Source organism: Tachypleus tridentatus, chromosome 7, assembly GCF_004210375.1.
Source record: "Tachypleus tridentatus isolate NWPU-2018 chromosome 7, ASM421037v1, whole genome shotgun sequence".
In the NCBI taxonomy this organism is placed as follows: domain Eukaryota; kingdom Metazoa; phylum Arthropoda; class Merostomata; order Xiphosura; family Limulidae; genus Tachypleus; species Tachypleus tridentatus.
Window position 1 is genome coordinate 118,195,641 of NC_134831.1, and position 7,064 is coordinate 118,202,704.

The 7,064-nt window shown below is 32.9% G+C and overlaps 1 protein-coding gene across 3 annotated transcripts; it reads left to right on the top strand.

Moving 5' to 3' along the window:
• Nucleotides 1–566: 566 nt before the first annotated feature.
• Nucleotides 567–5,478, top strand: LOC143256474 (RNA-binding protein 5-like). Of its 3 annotated transcripts, none has more exons than XM_076513757.1 (5): nucleotides 567–740; nucleotides 1,679–1,910; nucleotides 2,182–2,270; nucleotides 2,441–2,672; nucleotides 3,062–3,278. In XM_076513757.1, exons 1-5 carry the CDS (start codon nucleotides 723–725, stop codon nucleotides 3,130–3,132), a joined length of 642 nt encoding a protein of 213 aa, XP_076369872.1. In that variant the 5' UTR covers nucleotides 567–722; the 3' UTR covers nucleotides 3,133–3,278. The 3 variants fall into 3 exon arrangements, with proteins under 3 accessions (XP_076369872.1, XP_076369874.1, XP_076369873.1); XM_076513759.1 differs by lacking the exon at nucleotides 3,062–3,278 and adding an exon at nucleotides 4,359–5,478 and having other exon boundaries at nucleotides 568–740; XM_076513758.1 differs by lacking the exon at nucleotides 3,062–3,278 and adding an exon at nucleotides 4,336–5,478 and having other exon boundaries at nucleotides 571–740.
• The last annotated feature ends 1,586 nt before the right edge of the window (nucleotides 5,479–7,064 follow it).

Consider the following 7,064-nt stretch of genomic DNA (forward strand, 5'->3'; position numbering starts at 1 on the left):
CCAGAGGTTCCATATCACTTTTAAGTATACAGAGTTTCCATATCGCTTTTTAAGTATACAGAGTTTCCATACCGCTTTTCAAGTATACAGAGGTTCGATATCACTTTTTAAGTATACAGAGGTTCCATATCACTTTTTAAGTATACAGAGTTTCCATATCGCTTTTTAAGTATACAGAGTTTCCATATCGCTTTTCAAGTATACAGAGTTTCCATACCACTTTTTAAGTATACAGAGTTTCCATGTCACTTTTCAAGTATACAGAGTTTCCATATCGCTTTTTTTAATTTTAGAACTCTTACTGTTTTTTCTTTCTTTTAGGCAAGTGGTTTGTTGTGTTTACAGTTCCAGCATAAACAATTTGTGTAAAGTTGTGTATATTGATAGAAATTTATTATTTATTACTTGAAATGTAATATTCATTTTTTCCTCGATGTGAAAAGCTAACAAGTCAGATCGTGTTTATGTATTACTTGAAATGTAATATCCATCGTTTCCTCCATGTGGGAAGCTAACAAGTTAGATGGTATTTATTATTACTTGAAATGTAATATTCATCTTTTCCTCGATGTGGAAAGCTAACAAGTCAGATCGTGTTTATGTATTACTTGAAATGTAATATCATTTCTTCCTTCATGTAGGAAGCTAACAAGTCAGATCGTGTAAAATTGATAAAAGGTATCCAGAGTAGCACTACTATTTCTGCTGGATCTCAAGGAATTATGGATTCAAAACTCCAGGTGAAAATACAAGTTTCTCTTTGTGATGATAAGAATATAGGTTGATTATATTTTAAATCAAACTATTTTAAAATCTTATGATGTTCACATAAAGAACACCTGTTCTGAGCAATTTAATTACCAACCAAGCTCACAGAACATATCTCTGAAAATGAAAGTATCTAAGCACAGGTGAAATTAAAGTTACAAAAGGTAATTAATTATACCAGTTAAAAGTGTTAAAATGTGAAGGTAAAGGTTGTAAGGTTTTATCTTTGTTATAACTTCTAAACAATAAACCTATAAAACTGATATAAAAATTTGTTTCAGTTGACCTTAATTTCAAATTATTGATAAACCTGCTGCACTGCATCCAAAGTACATAATTAAAAGTGTTTGACATTGAAAATAAATTTTCAGCAGTTTTTGATTAACAAAACTTTTTTGTTATTTCATGCATGCTACTACTATTAACAAATGTAAGGCTACATACATTTATGAATGATGACTTAACGCTACACTGGTATTCATCTCTTTAGTAAAATCAGAACAATGTACATTGTCAGCAGTTCCATCTCTTTCAAAATTTTTGACATTCACGCTTTCTGTTTGTTTTCAATGTGAAATGGTGTACTTTAGATAGATAAAAGGCCATTTTTGCATACTTTACAATGTTATCTATAAAAATTATGCATTTTAATAATTTCCCAAACTTCTGATAGTAGCAGAGCTGTATTGATTGCTTTGGATATTTTATTATTAAATATTTCTTTTAACTATTAAAAAAAGAAACTTCACAACTGAAAATCACCATTATTTATTTTGTATATTGTTTGATTTAAATCTTCTATAAGTTCCAAAATTATCTCCTTTTAGGTGATGTTGGAATTCCCTGGTTTATTTTTGGATAACACTTTTTGTGTGTCTTTGGCTAATGTGTTAATGTTTCACATTATCAGGCCAATCAGGGTTCAGTTGTTGTTGATTGCATTACCTATAAAAAATACCTACCTCCCAGTACTTCTACTTACCAGTATGATGACACATCAGGATATTACTGTGATCCAAGTACGGGTCTTTATTATGATGCTAACTCTCAGTATTACTATAATGCAGAAGCACAACTGTTTCTATACTGGGATGGAGAAAAGCAGACTTACCTGCCTGCCCTAACTCAGACACAAGCTGCAGGTATGTCTTCTGTTATGTGAAAGTATTGCAGGTTTACTAAAAAAAGGTTTATGTTGTTGTTATTTGAGAGGAAAAAAAATCCTTGTGTGGTTGGTTTAATAGTCTTCCGTATAGCCATACTAACCTCTACTTTGTCTAGAATTTGGTAATTTAATTTGACAGTTGTTTTTTTTCTTTTAGTTGTAGGACTCATTAAAACTTATTTGGGGACAGGTGTAAAAAAGTATAAAGAAATATTATGATTAATCTTGTTAGAAATCCTTTGTTTCAGGCAATATGGACACAGAGTCAACAAAAGATGAAAATTCCAAAAACAGACATAAACAAGTGAAGGTTTATATTGCCAAGAAAATAGCCAAAGTAAGTATACTGTCTTTTTATCTTTCATCTGATTCATCAGTGCTGTGTACAATAAATGATGACTAAAATGTGTTACATGATACTTAACAGAATGTAAGGTGACAAGCCAAAGGTAACATTTTGCAAAGGAAATCTACAAATGAGATTATAAGATAATATTATTTTTATAGGAGATGGAGCGATGGGCTGAAACTTTGAATCAGAAGAAGGAAAGTGCTAAACTGGGTTTAACTGGTTTACCTAGTAAGAACATGTTAGAACATGGGAAACAGTCTGCTGCAGCAGATGCAGGGTTTATTGTTTTGGAAAAAGGAAATATTCTTGCAGAGAGACAGACTTTAGTATTAAAGACTCTCAGGAAAGAACTGCAGGAGGCCAAAAAATTCCAGATGCCATTAACGGGTATGTCAGGTTTAAGCACTTTGTGGTCACTAGCAGTACTGCAGCTTAATTAAGTTTGTGTGTGTATTTACACATTCTAGTTTGACCACTGTTCCACATAATGACAGTATTCAGTACAACAAATATATTTTTTATTTTGGTGCCAATTATTTAAGACCACTATCAACCCTTTATTAGGTAATAGAAATGTTTCATATTATATACTTGGTGGAGTAACCTTCCCCTGGGTGAAAGTTATGTAAGTTTGTGATTGGTGAAGGATTATTATCCCTTATATGTAATTGTAAAATAAAATAAAAAAACCCATAAAAGCTGCAAAATACAAAGTCTGACGCAACAAATTTTCTTGTATCTCTATATGGACCTAACAAACCATCATATCAAATTAGGTAAAGATCCACATATATGGGGCAAAGTAGTGGTAAAAAATACCCACAGGAACAACAAAAAGCAAAACTGAAAATATGTATGTACCCCTGGATAGGCCTAATGAACATTCACATCAGTTTTGGTAAAGATCTGTCCACACCTTGCAAAGTAGTTACATGGACATTCATATAGGTGAGTAGTGTAGTTACATGTACATACAACAGACAATGCCATTATGTTTACATGAGTAAGTAGTTACATTGACACACAACAGACAGTACTATTATATTTATATAGGTGAGTAGTGTAGTTACATAGACATTCAACAGACAGTTCCATTATGTTTATATAGATAAGTAATTACATGCAATACAAATAGTAGTACTATTATATTTATATAGATAAGTAGTTATATGTACAAACAACAGATAGTACCATTATGTTTATATAGATATGTAGTTACATGGACATACAACAGACAGTACTATTATATTTATATAGATATGTAGTTACATGGACATACAACAGACAGTACCATTAAGTTTATATAGATAAGTAATTACATGCAATACAAATAATAGTACTATTATATTTATATAGATAAGTAGTTATATGTACAAATAACAGACAGTACCATTATATTTATATAGATATGTGGTTACATGGACATACAACAGAGTAATATTATACAGGGTGTTCAGAAAGTCACTGTGCACTTATATATTTATTAACAGACAAAACTGTGCAGTGACTTTCCGAACACCCTGTATTTATATAGATTAGTAGTTACATGGATATTTAACTGACAGTACTATTATATTTATATAGATTTGTAGTTATGTGACATTCAACAGAGTAATATATTTATATAGATAAGTAGTTACATGGATATTCAACTGTGACAGTGCTATTATATTTATATAGATTTGTAGTTATGTGACATTCAACAGACAGCAGTATTATATTTATATAGATTTGTAGTTATGTGACATTCAACAGACAGCAGTATTATATTTATATAGATTTGTAGTTATATGACATTCAACAGACAGCAGTATTATATAGATTATTTAATCATTTCTGTGATAATAAAACTATTCTGAAAAGACAATTTTTTCCTGTTTTGATGTATAAAAGTTATTGTTTTCTCATTTGTTATATAATAAAGATATTGTTTATAAATCAGCATTTCCCTTTTTTAAAGTAATAAATATATGCTATAAAATGTGAAGTTTGTTGCATGTTAAATAATAAATATTCTATAAAAAAGTGGAATGATTTGTTTTCTTTTAAGGTTATGAATACTGGTATTCATAGGTATTCAAAGGCAAAGATAACAGGGAAACATGGTAAAGCCTCCTTGAAGACTCATCAGGAATGCCACCATTTTGAAGTCTCCGATAACCTCCGAGCCATACTCATCATACTTCAAGGCTTCTAGCAAGGTCACGACGCTGTTGTATTCCTCTTTGAGGTGCAAGAATGAGCTAGGGAGGAGACGGGTACTTATTCCCGTTATGGAGCAACACAACTTTGAGGCTTGTGGATGAGCTATCAATGAAGAGGTGCCTCTCGTTCAGGTTACCAGCAATTCTAATTGCCTCAGCACTGAATCTACCTGAAATGTTCTAAAAAATGGGTAAATTTGAAAATTTCATTACCCAGGTCACAAAAGCAAAGTTTGAAGCGAAAAATAGGTCTCTTCCATTTACTTTAGGCATAAACAATTGGAAAATAACCATTTTTGCCCAGGAACAAGTAAAAGTAAAAATTTTGTTATGTTGTGTTATCACTTTAAAATGGTTTGATAGCAGTGTACTAAAACTGCATGACAAAAGTTATACTTATTACAAAAGAATATAAGATTTTTCATCAAATGTTGTCAAAGAAACTACAATTTATCTGATGAGCTTACTGGATTAAAACATGATATTTTATTTACATAACTCTGAAAAATAAGAAATCCAATGAACTGAAGTACAGTAATCACCTGTGAATACTTCAGAAAGCAATTACTTGGTTTGTGTACTGTCAGTGTAGTGGTAACATTTTGTGTAGAATCTTTATGTCAAACAGAAATGTGTTTTACTGTGAGTTAGGCCACTTTAGTACAGTCCAAGTGAGCACCAAATAGGTGGAATTTATTATTGAAATAGTTCACTGTGTTACTTAGATATGTGATGAATAACGACTAATTTTTTCTGATAGTCCTTTCGAACAGTGTAAAAGAAGACATAGAAGAGACAATACAGGAAGGAAGAAGTTAAATCTGTGCACTAACCAGCAATTCAAGGATTCAGTTAAACTAATTGAAAACTGTACAATGTAGTTCAGACAGAAAAAATAAAATACTAGCAGATGCTGAACTAGAAATGGAAGAAATCAACTCTACAGTCTGTAACCTGCATAAAAAAGAAAAGATGAAATGTGTGAAAGCTACACTTAATGTGTTGACCTTATTTTTATTTTTTTACTAGGTCATCCCTGAGCTACACTTAATGTGTTGACCTTATTTTTATTTTATTACTAGGTCATCCCTGAGCTACACTTAATGTGTTGACCTTATTTTTATTTTCTTACTAGGTCATCCCTGATTTTCTTAATATAACATCATGCATATATGTGTTCATACAGATTTTGGAAATGTATAAAATTCTTTTGTATCTTAAAAATCACAAATCACCATGGATTATCAAATGACCAAAATTAATGACTGTAACAGAGCCCACAAGTACTGCTGTTACTCTGGCAGCAACTTAAATATAACTGTAACAGAACCCACAAGTACTGCTGTTACTCTGGCAGCAACTTAAATATAACTGTAACAGAACCCACAAGTACTGCTGTTACTCTGGCAGCAACTCAAATATAACTGTGGCAGAACCCACAAGTACTGCTGTTACTCTGGCAGCAACTCAAATATAACTGTAACAGAACCCACAAGTACTGCTGTTACTCTGGCAGCAACTCAAATATAACTGTAACAGAACCCACAAGTACTGCTGTTACTCTGGCAGCAACTCAAATATAACTGTGGCAGAACCCACAAGTACTGCTGTTACTCTGGCAGCAACTCAAATATAACTGTAACAGAACCCACAAGTACTGCTGTTACTCTGGCAGCAACTTAAATATAACTGTAACAGAACCCACAAGTACTGCTGTTACTCTGGCAGCAACTTAAATATAACTGTGGCAGAACCCACAAGTACTGCTGTTACTCTGGCAATAATTCAAATATAACTGTGGCAGAACCCACAAGTACTGCTGTTACTCTGGCAGCAACTCAAATATAACTGTGGCAGAACCCACAAGTACTGCTGTTACTCTGGCAATAATTCAAATATAACTGTAACAGAACCCACAAGTACTGCTGTTACTCTGGCAGCAACTCAAATATAACTGTAACAGAACCCACAAGTACTGCTGTTACTCTGGCAGCAACTTAAATATAACTGTAACAGAACCCACAAGTACTGCTGTTACTCTGGCAGCAACTCAAATATAACTGTAACAGAACCCACAAGTACTGCTGTTACTCTGGCAGCAACTTAAATATAACTGTAACAGAACCCACAAGTACTGCTGTTACTCTGGCAGCAACTCAAATATAACTGTAACAGAACCCACAAGTACTGCTGTTACTCTGGCAGCAACTCAAATATAACTGTAACAGAACCCACAAGTACTGCTGTTATTCTGGCAGCAACTTAAATATAACTGTGGCAGAACCCACAAGTACTGCTGTTACTCTGGCAATAATTCAAATATAACTGTGGCAGAACCCACAAGTACTGCTGTTACTCTGGCAGCAACTCAAATATAACTGTGGCAGAACCCACAAGTACTGCTGTTACTCTGGCAATAATTCAAATATAACTGTAACAGAACCCACAAGTACTGCTGTTACTCTGGCAGCAACTCAAATATAACTGTAACAGAACCCACAAGTACTGCTGTTACTCTGGCAGCAACTTAAATATAACTGTAACAGAACCCACAAGTACTGCTGTTACTCTGGCA